General features: G+C 38.9%; 1 protein-coding gene across 2 annotated transcripts in view; it reads right to left on the bottom strand.

The window, feature by feature from the left end:
- Nucleotides 1-1,477: 1,477 nt before the first annotated feature.
- Nebl (nebulette) overlaps nucleotides 1,478-19,219 on the bottom strand; it is a 365,083-nt gene continuing 347,341 nt past the window's right edge. For both annotated transcript variants that reach the window (XM_055593780.1, XM_055593781.1), the window contains 2 exons: nucleotides 8,475-8,581; nucleotides 1,478-6,789 (listed from right to left, as the gene is read on the bottom strand). In XM_055593780.1, coding sequence (XP_055449755.1) covers nucleotides 6,613-6,789; nucleotides 8,475-8,581 — 284 coding nt within the window. In that variant the 3' untranslated portion in view covers nucleotides 1,478-6,612. The remainder of the gene's footprint in view (nucleotides 6,790-8,474; nucleotides 8,582-19,219) is intronic.

Raw genomic sequence — 19,219 nt, 5'->3', positions numbered from 1 at the left:
ATTTCTGTATCCATTCCTCAACTGAGGGGCATCTGGGCTGTTTCCAGCTTCTGGCTATTACAAATAAAGCTGCTACAAACATGGTTGAGCAGATGTCCTTGTTGTATACTTGAGATTCTTTTGGATATTTGCCTAGGAGTGGTATAGATGAATCTTGAGGAAGCACTATTCCTAATTGTCTGAGGTAGCCTATAGCAGTTCAGTATCCTAGTGGGTTCCCTAGTAATGGGGACAGGGACTGTCTCTGACAGGAACTGGTTGGCCTGTTCTTTGATTACCTGCCCCTGAGTGGGGAGCAGCCTTACTAGGCCACATAAGAAGAAAATGCAGCCACTACTGATGATACCTGATAGACTAGGATCAGAGGGAAGGGGAGGAGGACCTTCCTTATCAGTGGACTGGGAGAGGGACACAGGTGGGGAAGAGAGAGAATGGGATTGGGAGGGGAGGAGGGAGGGAGGTACAGGGGTGAAACAAAATGAATAAACTGTAATTCATAAAAATAATTAAATAATTAAAAAAGAAAAATTTAATTTAAAAGAAAATAATAAAATTTTCCTTTCATCTATTTTCCAGTATATTATATCCGGGTATGTTTGTAGAGATTTTTGATAAGTATCCAGTACTCAGCCACATCTCAATTCTTCAATTAACTTCACAAATTTTTAAATTAGAATAATAAAATTATAAGCATAAAACATTTGAAATGTAAATTATTATAGAATAGTTATTCATTTCCTCTGTGGCCCAAAGAGTACAATTGTAATCATGAAATGAAAAAAGTCTTGGAAGAAGGGATAGTAAATTCTTCAAGTAAACAGACACCTGTGTTATTCATGACTATGTCTGATTCACAATGCCACAGATATTCAGTCTAAACTAACTGAATAGGAAAAACAGATCATTCAAGATTTGGCAGAAGTGTTTACTCTATTAGAAAATACCACTTGCAACGCTTTTCCACTGACCTCTTCTAAAGGCACCAGTCTACAAAGTTTATTAGTTTACAGTTTGGGAGGATTATACCAGAGATTTTTACTAAATAACACAATGAAGCCGAGATACAATTTATTGAGATGTAGCTGAGAGTAAAAATAGGAGCTAGCTTATGCTTTAATTATGAGAAAAGAAGCAACTATGCTCTATGATAAAGAGACAGTCTTAGATAAAAGATCAGAGTATCAATCTGCTCGTTCTCTCCTCCAAATTGCTTCTTTTATCTCTTAAATACAATAAAACTAACACTGGGCCAGTGAAGACTGGTTTTGAAAAAAAGTTAACCAGTATGCATTACAGCAATACTTGGGAAGAGTGTGGGATTAAAAAGCATATTATTATTACTTAAAATTATGCTAGTTTCGGGGAGGAAAACACATTCTGCAGAGCTTTGCAAAATAAATGCCCATTGTGTGACTGGATGTGATTCGCCAGGAGGAACTCCCAGTGTACTGCCTGTACCCAGTGACCTGTGCTCCAAGAAACCACGGTGACAGCCAAGAAGTGGAACAATTTTGTTATATCCTGTATTTATTTAAGCAAACCAAATGTGTTGCTAGGAAATTAGTTCAACATAATGCTTTACAAATACAGAGAGAAGACACAGGATGCCAAGACCCTAAACAGAGATGATGTGAGAACATAGTTCCATGAAAGCCACAGCCAACACGCCTGTCTATCATTTTCCTCCCACTATCATTCAAGTCGTTTCAATAGATACCAATGTGATCTACACAAATGCTAATGACTTTGGTCGGCTGGAAGGGACTGGGAGCACTGGGAGCACTGGGAGCACTGGGAGCGCTGGGAGCGACGACAGTGTAATGCCCGGGAGGCCGGGGTTCCTGTGTTGTTTCAATACTGCTGCACAGTAGGAGGAGAAATGATGTCTTAGCACATGTTTCCTGTGACAGCAATAAGATGGGAACTCATTTGCATAGGTCAGTCCTTCGGACATCACAATGTGTCTCTGGTCCACGAAGGCTTAAGATTCACAGTGTAGAGGAAAAAAAAAACATGAATTAAAGCATTTCTACTAAAATATATTTTAATAGCTGGTGGTAACAACTTGCATAACAAAAGCCAAATTATACTAATAACCTTTTATCATCCTGTGATCCCCTTCCATTTAAAAAAAAAAAAGAAAAAAACATTTAACGCTTCTTTCAAAATCATTGTGTTCTCAAAGTTAGTACAATTTTACAAATTAATCACAAATCACAATTGTGCATATTTCAAAGCAGACAGAAGCCAAACTACATCATTCAAATTTGTGTTTTTCTCACAGGTCAAATATCGTGCCTGTTACACACTTGATGCTACTTTTGAAATGCGCTGCAACTCATTGTATGGACATGAAGGAAAGAGGCTGCAATGCAGTTTTCTCTCTTTCCTTTAAAGGAAATCATCTTTAACAATAATAAACAACAGTGAAGTGTGTGCTATGCAAACATGATACAATCTATCACACACAGTACGTATGTGGAGGTCCTGTGGATACAGTGAAGTTACAGACAACTGGGAAGGATATTGTCCCAGGAAGCCTTCCAGGCTTGACAATTCTTACACACCTGGAATGATGACCACAGCAGTTTCGCACAATGTCTTGACTTTTTTGGTCATCAGTTATTGACAGCTACTCACCTGGAAAAGGATCCCAAGAGGCATGGAATACTTCAGAGAGACTTTTGTTTTTAGCATCTCTAAATTAGCTTACATAGTTTCCTACTTAACTGAAGCTTTATCGTCATGTTGTAGTGCCCCATACAAATGCAATAATTCAGATTATCAGAGTGTTAAAATATAATCAAATCATAAAGCTCATCTTATTCAGTGAATTCAGCCTCATAATATAACTAATCTATCTCACCATAAGAATTTTAAACACAAACCTAAACTTAATGCTTCTATATCTCAAATATATATAAATCCACAAAAAAACTAACTTTTCAAAATATTGAAGTCAACATTTTCTAAAGTTCTAAACCCTTAGGAGGAAAATACAATCACTCACCACCTGTAACAACTCTCAGTCAGGGGCATCCCATTTCTCACCACAAAAATATCAATAGTGCATCATAAAATACTGTTACAGAATATGCAGAAGTTTGGTGCTTGGTTTCCTTTCCAAGACTACAATGTTAAACAAGCATAATCAAAAGGCACCTATTTTGTATATACCTATAGTATAACATTAGTATAAACTATGTCCATTGTACATGGGGCTGTGTTATTAAAGATCACACTTATTTTCATTTTCATTTCACTGAAAGAATTCCACTGGAGGTGGGTGGAACTGAAAACTAGCTTTGTCACTTACTCTCATTTATGGAAATGGTTTCTCCCTGATTCCTGGAATGGTATGAACCCAGCACAGAATGGATCTGGAGTGAAAGGGTATAGTAAAACTGGCCAACAACATCTTTATCTTTAAGGAAAGGGCCAAGTGGCAAGAGAGGGACTGAACTAATCTCATCTATCCCCATACAAGGTGCTGGAAATTGTGCTTAGACATCCCTGGGTACTCTGTGAAGGCTGGGGGACATGGGAAGATACAGGGCCTCTATGGAGAATGACAACCAGATCAAAATTTCAAACGAGGCTGTGCTGTGGATGCGCAAACAAAGTGAAGACATGAAGCACTCATTTTGTCACAGGTTAGAAACAGAACGCTTTCTAAAGAACAAGAAATCTTTTTTAATCTGCTACAAAAGCTTACAACAAAAAGCAGTATATTCTATTGCTAAACTTTCTCAAGAGAAATATGAAGCAAATGCATTTGTCTTCAGAGCCTTGCTCTGGAGTGAGCAAGCGGCTTCTTGTGCGGCTGTCAAGCTTGAGAATCCATCCCATTTAGGAACAGGTGCATGCTCTCTGCGCTTGGCATTTAGTCCTTTAACTTGAGTTCTAAAGGGCTTGTTTGTAAGTTCTTCTATAGCTGTCAGCGTTACATGTGAGATACTAGCTGCCAAACCGCAAGTGGGAGGGTGGCATGTGAGAAGTGAAAAGGGTGTCAAGAATGTAGTATCTTTTAAAGTGGTGCTGCAAACGATGGCACCTGGTTATGACACATCTATGCTGCTATTTTCTGCTGAGATGGGTAACATCCTTACATGTGCGAGTAACAATGTCAAGATTATCAATGTATATCCTCAAAGGCATACAATCTCTTGTTCTTCCTCAGTCTATATTGAAAATAACTGTCCTTTATAGAATTCAGATCACATCTTAATTCTGAAAGGCTTAAAACAGAAGTATCTTGCTGTGCAAACATTTATGTGAAACTCAACATTTAGGATACCTATTTCCTAAGTATGTACTGATTTTCACATCAAGTTTGAAATTAATGAGCAGCAAAAACAAGGACTCTCAAGCTGCCACTTAACGAGACTAAGCTGATATTAAGCATCACTGCAAAGTTGGCTTCCACTGAACTTCCTGAACTTCCTGTACACATGCTATTATAAAAAAATCATACCTGCCTGCATTTGTCCTGAAGTTTTCATTAGCAACTACTCTTCTTCTTGATAATCACAAACACACACACACACACACACACATACACACACAAGTGATCTGTCTGGGGAAGCATAAAAGACAAACAGCATAAAGGAGCTAGTTTATCACCCATGGTTTTCGCAAAATTATTGCAACTGCAGTTTGTCTTTGTAGGTGTGTATTCCAGACATGAAAACAGGAAAGTTACTCATGACTGGCTATTTAAATGACAGGAAACTCGGTGAGCTCTTTATTTATGAGTCGATATTTTAAAAACAAAAACAAAAAACCTTTCCAGAAAAACATCTTATTTGAAGAAGTTTCTTTTCAATTTTCTGTCAGTGTCACAGAAATATGCCTCAATGTAATAAAACTTCTCTTAAAGGCAATTCTAATGAAACTAATGATTTTCAAAAGTATGGGCTTACTTTTCAAAGGTTTAAATGAACCAACCTTGGGCTTTGGCCTCATAAACATTTCTTTCAAATGCTTTTCACTGGTGGATGCTTTGTTTGTTTCCTTAAACATATTGTGTAAGACAGATATTTCCATAGGCCCAGTGTCTTCTTACATTTTTTTGTGATTTTGCTCTCTTCAATTTCATATCCCACCTGAATGTCACCCAGCTGCCTGTCACAGTAAGAGGGCCCAGGAGAAAAGCAGAGTTGCGATAAATGTCAACATCCAGGTAACCGCGAGTGCAGACTCCAGACCAAATTTAAGACACAGCAGTAATGGTTGTGCTTGGGCCTGTGAATCCATAAAACTCCTGCACATTCAAACAAAACAAGACACTGATTTCTTTCTTAGTGAATTGTCTGCTGAACCTCCATGCCCCCCTCAATCACTGAGGATATTCTTATCTAACCCTGGAGGTGATTTAGAAAACAAAAACCAGGGTGGGGGAATAAAGCTTTTTTATGAACGTACTTACTGGCTAGATTTCCATCCCAGAGTATGAAGACTGACTGCCAAATTCTACGACCAGATCGACTGATTGTGGAGCCGACCTCTGCTAACTGTTCGGGGCCTTGGTTTTCCTCCAGTATACTTTACAGTCCATGCGCCCTTACACAGGACGCTGTTCAGTTTACTTCACTTTTAAATTAATGGTGGTATTAAGTGAATGAAAGCTATCCAGCAAATGCATAGATCTCTTATTTACCAGTGTATATGTGTATTTCCTAAGGCATGAGTCTTTCAAAACTAGAGTGTAATACAGCAAGAATGTCTCAGGCAACTCTTCAAAACATTTTCTGACACACGGGCAACAGGAAGGAAGGGCAGGGAGAGGTGGGCTACACTGTTGAAATTAATAGCAAGGATGGGCAAGCAGCTGCCATGTTACAGAAGCTTAAGCCCACAGAGACATGCAACAGGATAGAAGTGACTGGCTAAATAATACAGATGACATTGAACTTTGCCCTCTGCAGAGTAGCTGTGAAGTTACCTGGTCTTGACCTTCTGGGGACCTGAGCAGATGCTCTGCTCCACAGAACGTAAATGGAGATAGGCTACACCATGTAACACATGAGAAATAACTAGTTCTTAGTCAGCTTAAGGAAAGGGCAAGTTTCCTGCCAGCTCCCTAAAGCTACAGTCAATACGATTTTAATCAGACCCATTCTGCCACTGTTTCTATTTGTTATAGTAGGCCAGTCTCACTTGGATTGAAAATTACCCGATTCAAAAGCTGGACAGTTTTTAAATTATTGGCTGTGTTGCTTAACTATCAGAATTGGCTTTGGATGATTCCAAGTGACAGCTAAGAAGTTTTATACATTTGTTACATTTAATGGACAATCAACATCTCTATTAAGGTCTACAAAAATACATTTTCCAGAAGGTTGGATAGCCAATCAAATGAAACCACACAAACACAATTAGCAGCACCAGATCTCCAGACCTAATTATTTTGCTTACAGGAATTATTATGGATGCTGCTGTTTCCAGCCCTAAAGTCATTCCTTTTTTCCTGGTACCTGTGTGTCTAATTGTCAAAGTAAGGTTACATTATTGTAAAATAATTGCCAAGTTATCTGAAAAGTATCTTCTATCTTTTAAAAAGATTGGGCTTCGAATACATGAGAATAAAGCTCAAAGGGCAAGGAGCAAGAATTAATTGACAAACTCAATGTAATTTGCTGGGAGCATGCCCGTTCTCCCGGTTCTCTGCACGGTGCCATACATCCAGCCATCATCAATGGGCTGCACGTTGACAATGTAGTCACCATCTCGGAAGGAGACCTCGTCTTCATCCTGGGCACTGTAATCGTACATGGCTCGGTAGGTCCTCTGGGGAAGAAAGACGTGATTGCATGTTGTATTCCAAAGTAGTCACAGTTAGAAACCTGGGCCCCAACAAACCACCACACATGATGAGTATGAATGCTTACTATCATCACTATCTTTGGGGAGATGTAAACCGGGTGTACCACCTAATTCTATAAGCCTCAACTTTGTTCGTCTAGAGGAACATATTTAAGGTCAAAGCAAAGATCCAGAAGGATAGCACAACAGCTTAACTTGGAAAGACAATAATGAAAGACAACAAATAATATAGTGTGCCTGTTTAAAAGCAGCCTGCAAAAGAGTATCACCAGGTCCCACAAGAAAAAAAAAAAAAAAAGAAAGAAAAAGTAAAGAAAAGAAAATCGAGGAAGTGTTAGGTGATGTAGATTTTCTCCTGTTTCCCTCATTCTTCAGGAGATGAACATCCCCAGAACAGTGGACCCATAATCTATTTGTTCTCTGCCAATGGCTCCCCCTTGCACAGAAAGTAAACTTTTCCTAAGAAAGTACTAAGAATTTTTGTTCCCCTTAAAAATATATAAAGGAATTAATTTACTTAAACTTTACATTTTCAGATCACAGCGTTATAAATTTCCTACATAAATGTTCTGATTTTTGAGGTACATATAAAAATTTGTTATAGTGAAAAAAATTTAATTGTGTTTTTATATTTGTTTTAGTTCAAGGCTAAGAGTTCATCTAATGTTGATAATCAGTAAATCTTAAAGCCAAGAATATTCAGAGATTAAGGAAACTGAGGAAACTGGCTGGCACACAGCAAACCTGAAAGCAATTGGCTTCCTTAAAGAATAGTCACCTACTTCTCAGCATTGACTTTTAATTGATATACAGGAAATGAACATATGTGTGGTTTAGCATGACGTGTCAATACCTGGATACAGTGTCTGTCAGATCAGAGTAACTGGAATATCCATTTACTATTTGTGTGTGCGCAGAACATTTAAGCTTATGTTAGCTATTTTGCCTGTGTCCATTACACTGCTGAGACCACCATGGTGAACATGAACATGAAGGTTAAGTCTTTAACATGACTATCACATTCCTGTACCTCCTTGGGCCTGGCTAAAGATCATTATGGGATCTTTCCAATAATGAAGTGGTGGTTTAAGTGGGAAATGTTCTCCATAAGCTAAGATGTTCAAATATTTGATCTCCAGTTGTGATAAGGTTTAGCAGATGTGGCCTTGCTAGAGAAAGGATGTCACTGTGGGCTGACTTTGGGAGAATACAGCCTTGCCCTAGTGTTGGTTTATTTTCTCTCCTTGGTACTTATAGTTGAGATGTGATCTCTTTGCTTCCCATTCTCATCACCATGCCTCCTTGCCCAGGCTCCTATACAACATGAGCCCATGTAAACCCTTCCTTCTTTAAATTGCTTTTGGTCATGGTATTTTATCACAGCAGTATAAAACTAACTAAAATGGATCTCACACTGGTAGATATCTTGTTTGATTTATTGTTTTATGTGATGTTTATTAATGCCAGTTTTTCTTCATCATTTTACCTTGGTAATTGTTTTCCTTCCATTGGAAGAGCCATATAGATAATACTATGCTGACTTTTTTCTCCAGTGCTGGGAGTTGAGCTAAGAACCTTAGGTCCTACATAAGTACCTGACTACCCAGCTATACTCCCAGATAGAAGGAATGTTTGCAATCAGCACTTACTAGGTTTGGTGAATGCTGCATTGACCTCATGGATGACACGCTGGTCTGGTGCATGTACCCATAGCCTTGGGAATGGCTCTGCTGGTAAGCTCCAGGAAGAACAGGTGCTGCACACAAACACACAGAGATTGCTCAGGTCAACCTTCAGATACTCCTCCCAAACCCGAGTGACTTCATGCACTACAAATGGAACAAAATGTCATTAGTGGCTTGTGAAATTTGATACAAGGCAGTCTCTAGGTTAGTCTAAATCTAAGATCAACAATCAATAACTGGGACCTCATGGAACTGAAAAGCTTCTGTAAAGCAAAAGACATTGTCATAAGAACAAAACGACAGCCTACAGACTAGGAGAGTATCTTCACCAATTGACAGAGGGCTAATATCCAGAATATATAAAGAACTCAAGAAGTTAAACAGCAACAAATCAAGTAACCCAATTAAAAAATGGGTACAGAGCTAAACAGAAAATTCTCAATAGAAAAACATCAAATGGCAGAGAAACACTTAAAGAAATGCTCAATGTCCTTAGTCATCAGGGAGATGCAAATCAAAACAACCCTTAGATTTCACTTTACACCAATCAGAATGGCTAAGATAAAAAACTCAAGTGACAACACATGCTGGATGAATGTGTGAGAGGTTGTGGAGAAAGGGGAACACTCTTCCACTGCTGGTGGGAATGCACAACCACTTTGGAAATCAATCTGGCGATTTCTCAGATAATTAGCAATAGTGCTACCTCAAGACCCAGCTATACCAGTCCTAGGCATATATCCAAAATATGTTCAAGTATACAACAAGGACATTTGCTCAGCCATGTTCGTAGCAGCTTTATTCATAATAGCCAGAAGCTGGAAACAACCTAGATGCCCCTCAGTTGAGGAATGGATACAGACATTGTGGTACATTTACACAATGGAATACTATTCGGCAATTAAAAACAAGGAAATCATGAAATTTACAGGCAAATGGTGGGATCTAGAAAAGATCATCCTAAGTGAGGTATCCCAGAAGCAAAAAGACACACATGGTATATACTCACTTATAAGTGGATATTAGACATATAATATAGGATAATCATACTAAAATCTGTACACCTAAGGAAGCTTATCAAGAAGGAGGACCCTGGGTAAGATTCTCAATTTTCATTCAGAAAGACAAATGGGACAGACAATGGAAGAGGGAGAAAACAGGGAACAGGACAGGAGCCTATCACAGAGGGCCTCTGAAAAACTCCATCCAGCAGGGCATCAAAACATATGCTGATATTTATAGCCAAACTTTGGGCAGAGTGCAGGGAATCTTATGAAAGAAGGGGGGATTGTAAGACCTGGAGAGAACAGGAGCTCCACAAGGAGAACAACAGAACCAAAAAATCTGGGCCCAGGGGTCTTTTCTGAGACTGATATACCAAATAAGGACCATGCATGGAGATAACCTAGAACCCCTGCACAGATGTAGCCCATGGCAACTCAGTGTCCAAGAGGGTTCCCCAATAATAGGAACAGGGACTGTCTCTGACATGAACTCATGGGCTAGTTCTTTGATCACCACCACCTGAGGGGGGAGCAGCCTTACCAGTCCACAGAGGAAGACAAAGAAGCCAATCCTGATGAGATCTGATAGAGTAGGGTCAGATGGAAGGGGAGGAGGACCTCCCCTATCATTGGACTGGGGGACAGGCAAAGGGGAAGAGGAGGGAGGGAAGGTGGGATTGGGTGGGGGAGGGAGCTACAGCTGGGATACAAAGTGAATAAACTATAATTAATACAAATTTTTAAAAAATTATAAAATTCCATACAGTTTATCTTGATCATATTCATACATACTTCCCCTAAATTCTCTCTCCCTCTCAACTTTGAGTTTTCTTCTGTTTTTGTTGTTTGTTTGTTTTAAACCACCAAGTCCAATTTGTACTGCCCAACCATCCTTGAGAGTGTGATGTACCTACTACCATTAAAGGAAATTGACTCCCCATCTCCCAGGTGCTCTCAAAATGCCAGTCAATTTTGTTTTTAACATTTCTATTTCTCTATTGTAGATGCTATGGTAATACAAAATAGATGAAGCAAAAAAAATTACTATATCCTCAAAAAAAATCATCACTTAATCCATTATGTATTTCAAAAAACAATAAACCAAAAACTAGGTGAGCATATAAAAGAAATTTAATCAGAGCGCCCCATCAATGACGCAGTACCATATTCTCACAAGGGCTGCTCATGTGGTAGGTATATGGTATAGATATGTAGAGACATGCAGTGTAACAAAGCTGGTAAGCCCAACATGCTTAGCAACACATGCTTGTTCAGCACGTAATACAACCAATCGATACTCTTTTAAAAAAAAACCTTTATTTAGAACACATGAATTATTTTTATTTTGATATAAATCAAGACTGAATAAGTAAGTTGAATTTTGATTCTTACTGAAAACTGGGAAACCAGAGCATTTGAATAAAGCTAGAATGCTTGACCCTATGGTTATATCATCCCCTCCAACACTAAAGAAATATTGGGATAGAGGAGGCAGAAAGAACAAGATGGGAGATGTGCTGTATAAACATACCACAGAGTACCTAGCCTCATCTGGAATGTTTATAACACAACAGGTACACCTAAGGCTCAGGGGACTCAGAAGAGGGGCCAGAGCAATGTTAAGAGCCAGAAGACCAGAAAAAAATGTTGCCACATGGGGTCTTCAAGACATGTCAGGGAAGTTGGCCTATAAAACAGAATGGTTGTCTAAACAAGACCTGAATAATGATAATCCTAGTTCACATGCCAGTGTGTATGGGGGAAATTCACAAGGTCGCATCACTGGATGGAGACCTAGCGGCCATCAATGGCTACTGAAAGACGACGGAGGTTGGTCTTTTTCAGGGACAAGCCCTTTGATAGGTTATATAACCCTGTGGTAATCCCTAAACACATGCACATAGAAGCAACACAAATGGGTTCAGTGTGTGTGTGTGTGTGTGTGTGTGTGTGTGTGTGTATGTAAAACACTAACAATTATAGATGAGTCATAAATTTAAGAGGGATTGATGTTGGGGGCTGGGCCAATCCATAGCTTTCTTAGAGCCCTGATGAAAGGACAAAGAAACGCTAGTTGTGTGTCCCTGCCCAGAAACAGACTTGGCAAGCTGTGCGCTGGGGCTGGGGACCAAAGGAGTTAAAGTTTTTGGTACCTGGGAAAGTGACCCCCACACACATACTGAAGGGCCGTTGCTCTTGGTCTCAAGGCTGTGTTTACATGCATAACACACTTGAGAAATGCTGTGATCCCTTCGTGCAACACTGCTTGACTAGTTTCCTGCTGACTCCATCCCAGTGTGTGCTAGCTTTTGCTGTCTCTGTCTCTTTTCCCCTGCAAACAGTGTAGAAGATGCAGGACTTCTTAACAGGCTTCCTGGGAGGAGACATCTGTTCATTTAGACCTATTGATTCAGGCTTTTTGTCTTTATTCTCTCCTCCCTGGTCCTCTTCAACACTTCAAATTCAGGACCCTTTTTCTTTCAGGTTTGGATCAGTAAAGCAGGGAGGCATTGTAAGGGGATTAAGTGAGGGGTTGAAATCATATAACTATAGTAGTCATGAATGCAATTCACCAAACAAATAAAAATTTAAATAGTAAAAGATATAGCCATTGCACCAGGAACTCACTGCAGCTATGATTACCTACATAAGACCTGTTGAACAAGACTTGAGCAGTCAATATTTAACACGGACAAGAGGAGCTCATGAGGCCCCATCCCTCCTTGAGGGATTATTGGCAGCTAATAGTTGTTTAGGGAAGTTGTTATACCACCACCCCCCGGTGGTGTAATACTGGTAAGAATGCTCTAAGAAATAACCCTGACCCATGCTCATGTGGCAACCATAGTCAAACTCACTTATGCCCAGTATGTGTGTGTATGTGTGTCTGTCTCTTTCTTTCTTTCTTTCTTTCTTTCTTTCTTTCTTTCTTTCTTTCTTTCTTTCTTTCTTTCTTTCTTTCTTTCTTTCTTCCTTCCTTCCTTCCTTTCTTTCTTTCTTTTTCTTTCTTTCCTTCCTTCTCTTCCTTCTCTTCCTTCCTTCCTTCCTTCCTTCCTTCCTTCCTTCCTTCCTTCCTTCCTTCCTTCCTTCCTTCCTTCCTTCCTTCCTTCCTTCGTTTCTCACACACATACACACATACAGACATGCCTACATACACATACACATGACAAGAAAACAAAAAGAGACTTGTTGGGAAGAGAAGGTTGCATAGAGCAACAGGAGAGGCCTGGGGGAGGCTAAGACGTGTTGCAAACAACTGAAATTCATTATAAAAACAAAAAATAAAATTTAAAAAGAGTTTTATAAGTATCATTCTCCTATGTTAAAATATATCAAAATGGCATTCACTGGGTTTTTACCTTCTTCAACACTAATTAGGGCAAAAGAAGACAGCTTCTGAGTTAAACATGGTGGCATATGCCTGTGATTCTATCACTCAAAAGGTTGAGGCAGGAGGACAATGAGTTTAAGGCCAAGCTGATCTGCATAGATTGTTTCAGAGAAGCTTGAAATACAAAGCAAGTGTCAGACAAAACAAAACAAAACACCCGAGCCAAAACAAACCAGACATGATTTCTTTCTTAATGAACTCTGATTTTTAGACAAACCACCCAACACAGAAGATATTTTTTTAAAAAGCCCACAAACAAAAGACTTGTGAATTTCTCTATATGTCTATATATCTAAAGCATTTGTAAGCAAACAAGTTATGAGTAAAGGTATTTCAGTAGCATGGCCTTCATTCTGTTTTGAATAGTTATATAATTCATTAAAAAGATATGTACAATACATGTGTTTATTGAATCCATAATAGTTTGCCATTTTATTTAATCCAGTTAAGCATATGCCTATATTTATTCAGGTCAATTTTTTATAATAAAAAATGAGCAGATATAAGTCTTGGGTATTGTGAGTTTAATAACTTATAAATGGCATATGTATTCTAATGATGCATGAAATCAATACTTTAAAGAAGTTTAATGATTAGCAGGTTAAAAACTGTAATATGTTTTCCATAATATTAGTTTGAGTAGGGTATTCTTTTTAATAGTTCTTGAGTGAATTTATTATTATATTGTTACAAATTGCACCTCGTGCCCAGATCTGGTATCACTGAGAGATTGCCAAGATCATTACTTGGATCAGAATTGCTATAAACTTGCTAGACTATGATTAAATATCAAATCCAGAAAACAGCCCTGGTTAAGATTATCAACTCAATTTACATATTTAACATGAAGGGTTGTCAGGAATATTGTCACCATAAATATCCAGCCTCCTACTCTTGCTAAGTAGGAGGCTTTCTTGTGGGGAGCAGAGGAAGATGGAAGAATGAACGTTCACTTGCCCCTTCAAGTACTAGGACATACTCATCAGAAAGTATGCAATGCTGCTCTGCCTGCCACATAGCAAGACTCTATAGCTATTAACAATAATTATGACTTCTGCTAAGTCCCTGGCAGGCCAGGCATACAAAAATGGCAAAACAATTGCTCTCATGAAGCCATGATGGCCCTGGGCAGCCAGCCCTTCAGTCAATTAGGAAAATGGTTCTGGGTATGTATATAGAGACATGTCCAGTTAAATACATAAATTAGTGATGTAGAAAAAAACCCAAGCATGTTTTTCACCATTTAGACTGGTAATTTCTTCATTAATTCTTATTTGAACCTATTCATAAATTTTAAAGATTATTTGAACACTCTTGTTCATTCGCCTGAAAGAAAACAAGAAACTGTATTCAGCTGTCACTCTGTTCCAGAGCTGCCTTCCCAGGGAAGGAGCAGTTACCATTAACACAGTGTTACTGCTGCTAATGAGTGTGTGTGGGTCGGTGAGCAGGGACAGGAGCCCAGGCAGAGCCACTGCACAGCAAGTGTGCTCCACCCACCCCTGTGGTTTCTCATCACACCTGCACTGATTATCCTCACTTCCCTGAACCACTTGGGAGTTTCTGTGAGGGCATAAAGCTTTGTGCTCTGCCTTGTAACCATGCACTAAAGAGTTTAGGAATTCTCCTGGGACTCTGAAAAACATCCCTGAAAGCCCCGGGGAATCAACTAAGTAAAAGCAAATGACACTTTTTAAAAAGAGGCACAAGGAGTCGTTTTATATTGCTTTTATGCCATTGAATGCTTTTCTTGAAACTTAGGGAAACAAACAAAAAAATTAAAGGTCTGGCTTTAAAAACTCGGGTTAAGAACTCAGTGCAAGACCTACACAATGACCAGACAACCTAACATTCCAAGGTGGATGGGGGAAAATCTAGCCAGGCCCCATTTCTAGATGAAGAGCTAATGCTATTAATGCGGATAAGAAAAGGGAGAATCGGTCTTGTCTGTGGATGAGTGCCCCGGATAGGTTACCCAAACTTAAGTGGTCAGACCTAAACACATATACATATGAGCAACACTAAACAGACTCAGAAGGGAGAGTGTGTGTGTGCATGTGTGTATGTATGTGTGTGTGTGTGTGTGTGTGTGCGCATGCATATATATATGTAAGAATAATAATAAGATGAAATGATGAAGTTGACTGGAGTGAGGATATGTGGGATGAACTGGAGGGAAGAAAGTGTGGGATAGAAACAATGTTAAATACAATCAATATTCATGGGTAAAATTTTCCTAAAAATAATTAAATAAATGTTGAAAAGAAAAACAAACTCAGGGAAGGTAGCTAGGCTTTGTGTGAGATTCCTTGCATGGGCCTGCTATTGCTAAAGCAAAATGCCAGAGTAGCTGCAACAATCAGGGGCAATTCATAAAAGCAGAAGACAACACGGTGGCCTTTTACGTAGCTAGTGGCCAGAGTTCATAAGCATGAGCGCAGATGGATGGTCATGATGGTGCAGTGCCTTTTTTAACTCAAGAAGCCTTAGTCACAGGGATCTTTATTTTCATAACATTAGCACCACAAAAACAAAAGCTTTCCCTTCCCTAAGGCAACAACAAAACAGCAGAATGAATCAACTTTATTTCACATCCATAAGATTTATTGATCAGAGATCTGGAAGCTGATCAAGGACCAGTTCATTCTCAATTTAGAACATAATACAATAGTTATATAACTAAAATGTCTCTTCCTCTGTACCATGAAGTTTTTCTACACACTACTGGTCTCAATAATTTCTAAATGTTAATTTTCTTAATTTTTGGATTTATTCCTGTATATAAATACTTTGCCTGAACATACATATGTACAACATTTGTGTGTCTAGTGCCCAAAGAGTTCAGAAAACAGCATTGGCTGCCCCTGGAACTGGAGTTACCAATGGTTATGAGCTATCATCTAGGTGCCGAGAATTCAACCTGGGTCCTCTTCAAGAGCAATAAATGCTCTTCACCACTGAGGTAACTCTCCCGCACGTAAATATTAATTAGGAAAACTCAACAGTTTAAGACTGAAAAAAGGGAGTAAGTAGATACTAAAGCCTAAAAGTGAAAAGGCAGAAAAAGAACTTTAAAAGTGGGGGGTGTGATAAAAGTGTACAAAGACCATGGCGGGGAGCACTCATGATAACGGGAAAAATTAACCTCAAATAAATCCCATGAGGGAGTGCACCATGTTTAGGGTGGAAGAAGCCCTGTTAAACGCTTGGCACGCTGCCCTGTCGGTTGCCATTAACTGTCACAACCATCTAACACAAGCAGCACTGCCAATACTAACACTATAGGCTGGAGGCTCAGCAGAAGGCCTGGAGAACAGTCGCCTTCTCTGGGGGAGAATGCAGGGCAGGAGTCGAGACACCAAAGACAAAGCGGAGTCTTTGAAGACCTCGCCTGAGCCATGGTTAGCAAATGGCCAAAGCCCCATTGTTAAGCAAGAAAAACGCTTTATTGGCTTCAGACATGATGTGAATTGAGAGCATAATTCAGGTTTTGTGTTCTCTCAGAGGCTCACTATTCTGTAAATCCAGAGCACACAGAAAACTGTCCTTCAGAAACTTTCCAATAATGAGTTCAGGACACAACAGAATGAAATTATTGTCATCATTTTCCAATACTTCAGATTTATCAACTAATGTGTGTTGAAGAAGTTAATGAGATTCTGTTTTGGTTTGGGTTTTAGAACAATGAATCTCTATTTTGACAACCAGAAAGGATTTTTGAGATGAAAAATAAAATGAAGGTGCTGCTATTTATTTGAAAATGGATATTAATGAGTTAGTCCTATCTAGATCCTCTTTGTCCAGGAGCAAGGTGGCTGAGACATTGGGACAGATGATTTTAAAAAACAACAACAACCCCCTATCCAAAATGAATGTAGTTCCAATATGTGGGCCTTTGGCTCAAGAAGTGCTTAATTTATTACATTTATTTATTTGGGGATTGCATACTATAGCATACTTGTCGAGGTCAGAGGACAACTTGTGCGAGTCAGTTTTCTCTTTCCACTATGTGGGACGTAGGCATTAAACTCAGGTCATCAGGCTTTGTGGCAAGTGCTTTTACCCATGGCGCATTCTCACCAGCTCTCAAATATCTAAACATATCTTCTAAACATACCTTTTATCTTTGAGCTTCACCTCCGAACCTCAAGGCCTCATGATACTTAAGCTCCCATGAACCACACATAGAACCTAAACCCACAACATTTGTGCTCAATACAACAGAAACATGGACTTTGTAATCTGAGGGAGCCCTTTGCACTATGGGAAACTCTTTGCTTCTTTGGAAGAAGGAAGAAGCAAGGCAGATAAACCCTAGGTTTTAGTCTGCTTGTTCTTGATGATGAGTTCTGGACACCTACTTAAGAAACAGATTTTTTCACCTAGTTAGCCAGGAGTTAATAGACCTTAGTACAAAAAGACATAACCTAGAATTTAGTTAAAACTGTAAAATTTTGAAGACATACCCAACCATCACTTTGGTAGACAATAATTGCTCAAACTTGCAAATCACGTGTAGATATGCAACCAGGAATGAAGCCACTGCTGACCTCCTGACCTTTACCTGCTCTGCCTTCCTTTCCTTTATCATAGGGCCAAAAAAATCACATATACAACATAAATGACCACAAACTTTGGTGCCTGTCATGTAAGTCCAGATCCAAATCTGACTTTCATAAAACAAAAGTAATCACGGAACATACAACAAGTCTGTGAGGTCAATTTATGAATAATCGCTTTGAATAACCACAGCCATTTTGGACTCTGACAAGAAGAGATGGAGAGTAGAGAGGAAGATGAAGAGAGAGGAAGAAGAAAAGAGAGAGGGAGAGGAAAAGGGAAAGGGAGAGGAAAGTCAGAGGAAGAGAGAAGAGATGGAAGGAAGAGGAAGAGGAGGAAGTGAGGTCAGGACAGAGAAGACACACTTTGTTTCTCATTCAGATTGCAATAACGTCCTATTTTACCCAGAGAAATTATCAGCCTATTGTGTACTTGTCCACTTGGTGAGCTTATAAAAATTTTTAAATTCATGTAGATACTGACTAAATACAATGATATGATGACCTAGTGATGGGTTTTACATGATAAGAGAACAACACGTTATTTTCCTATCAATTAATTTCACAACAGCAATTTTGTCTCTCAGTGATCAAATCTTCAGAGTTTCCTAGACAATACTAAAGGATCACTTCGCCAGGTGTGACAACACACACCTGGAATGCCAGCACTGAGAAGTCTGAGGCAGGAGCATCCTGAGTTACAGGTCAGCATGAGCAACTCTGTCAGATATCATCTCAAGATGCAAAAGGCATAAAATGTCAAGACCGAAGGCAGCAAATTTTTCAAATTCAGTTTAGAAATAACATTCACATTCAGTTGGGAAATAACTTCGAATCATTTTCTTATAAAATTCCAGTCAGAAAGAAATTGGATTGAAGAGGATGAGACTGGAATCATGAAATTAAAATATGGCTGAAAATAGAAATAAGCTTATTTTAAAATGAAGGTGAATACTTCTAGATCAGAAGTTTTATTTTTAAAAATATTTTTATATCTGAAGTCTACAAATATAGAAATAAAATGATTATCATGAAGAGAGAGATTAACACACCTTTTGTCTCACATACTTTGTATGTCAAAAACTGCTAAAGTCCACTTGTGTGACAGAATCCTCAGGTCTAGCTTGTGGTCTACATTAGGTCTCAAGCTGTGTTGTTCTTGCATATCTGCTACTTTGTACCCTCTAGCCATCACCATTCTTCTTTTCCTCTTCCTTCCCTAATTACCACAGTGACTACTTCTCTCTTCCCTATCTGTGCATATTTGATCTCTTTTTAACTTATCATTCAAACACAAATGAGAGCATGTGATATTTTTTCACAGTGTCCTGCTTATTTCACTTAACACAGTGTTCTCTGGTTCCACTCGTGTATCAAATGGCAACATCCCTTATTAAAGTCTGAATAATATTTCTTTTGTGCTTTATTCTGCATTTTCTTTATGCATCCATCAGTGAATATTAAGGTTGTTAGCCAAGATAGAAAGAATGCTGCATTGAATATGGGTGTGCTTTTATGGTATGTTATTTTATTTCTCTTCAGTATATACCTAGAAGATAGACTACTGGATTATAAAGTGATTGTTTATCCTTTCTTAGGAACCTCCATATTATTTTCTGTAATTTCTGTACTAGTCTACATACATGCACCAACAATATATCACTATTTCCTTTTCCAGAGATTGATCCTTCCTTCCTTCCTTCCTTCCTTCCTTCCTTCCTTCCTTCCTTCCTTCCTTCCTTCCTTCCTTCCTTC

This window comes from Psammomys obesus, unplaced genomic scaffold (genome assembly GCF_907164565.1).
Source record: "Psammomys obesus unplaced genomic scaffold, mPsaObe1.curated_primary_1811, whole genome shotgun sequence".
Lineage (NCBI taxonomy): Eukaryota > Metazoa > Chordata > Mammalia > Rodentia > Muridae > Psammomys > Psammomys obesus.
The sequence above is the reverse complement of the archived record's forward strand: the minus strand, read 5'-3'. Positions and strand labels throughout refer to the sequence as shown.